The sequence below is a fragment of the Fukomys damarensis genome, unplaced genomic scaffold, assembly GCF_012274545.1.
Source record: "Fukomys damarensis isolate Sample0158 unplaced genomic scaffold, DMR_v1.0_HiC HiC_scaffold_19, whole genome shotgun sequence".
Taxonomy (NCBI): Eukaryota; Metazoa; Chordata; class Mammalia; order Rodentia; family Bathyergidae; genus Fukomys; species Fukomys damarensis.
The window spans coordinates 67,695,810-67,696,023 of record NW_022900931.1 but is presented as its reverse complement, the minus strand read 5'-3'; the positions used below and the strand labels follow the sequence as shown (position 1 = coordinate 67,696,023).

Here is a 214-nt window from a genome sequence, read left to right as displayed (position 1 = left end):
GTCCCGGAAGGCCTTGCCGCACACGCCGCAGGGCAGGCGCAGCAGGTCGGCTGAGTGCGTCTTCACATGCCGCTTGAGGCTCTCGCGCCTGTTGAAGCTCTTGCTGCACACGGAGCAGGAGAAGGGCTTCTCGCCCGTGTGGATGATCTGGTGCTGGTGCAGGTGGCTGGGCTTCTTGAACACCTTCCAGCACAGCGGGCAGGCGAACGGGCCG

The 214-nt window shown here is 65.9% G+C and overlaps 1 protein-coding gene across 1 annotated transcript in view; it reads right to left on the bottom strand.

The window, feature by feature from the left end:
- Positions 1-214, bottom strand: part of Znf865 (zinc finger protein 865) — a 3,824-nt gene that overhangs the window by 2,255 nt on the left and 1,355 nt on the right. Inside the window, exon 3 of the mRNA XM_033766048.1 lies at positions 1-209. Within this exon, the coding sequence (XP_033621939.1) occupies positions 1-209 (209 nt within the window). The remainder of the gene's footprint in view (positions 210-214) is intronic.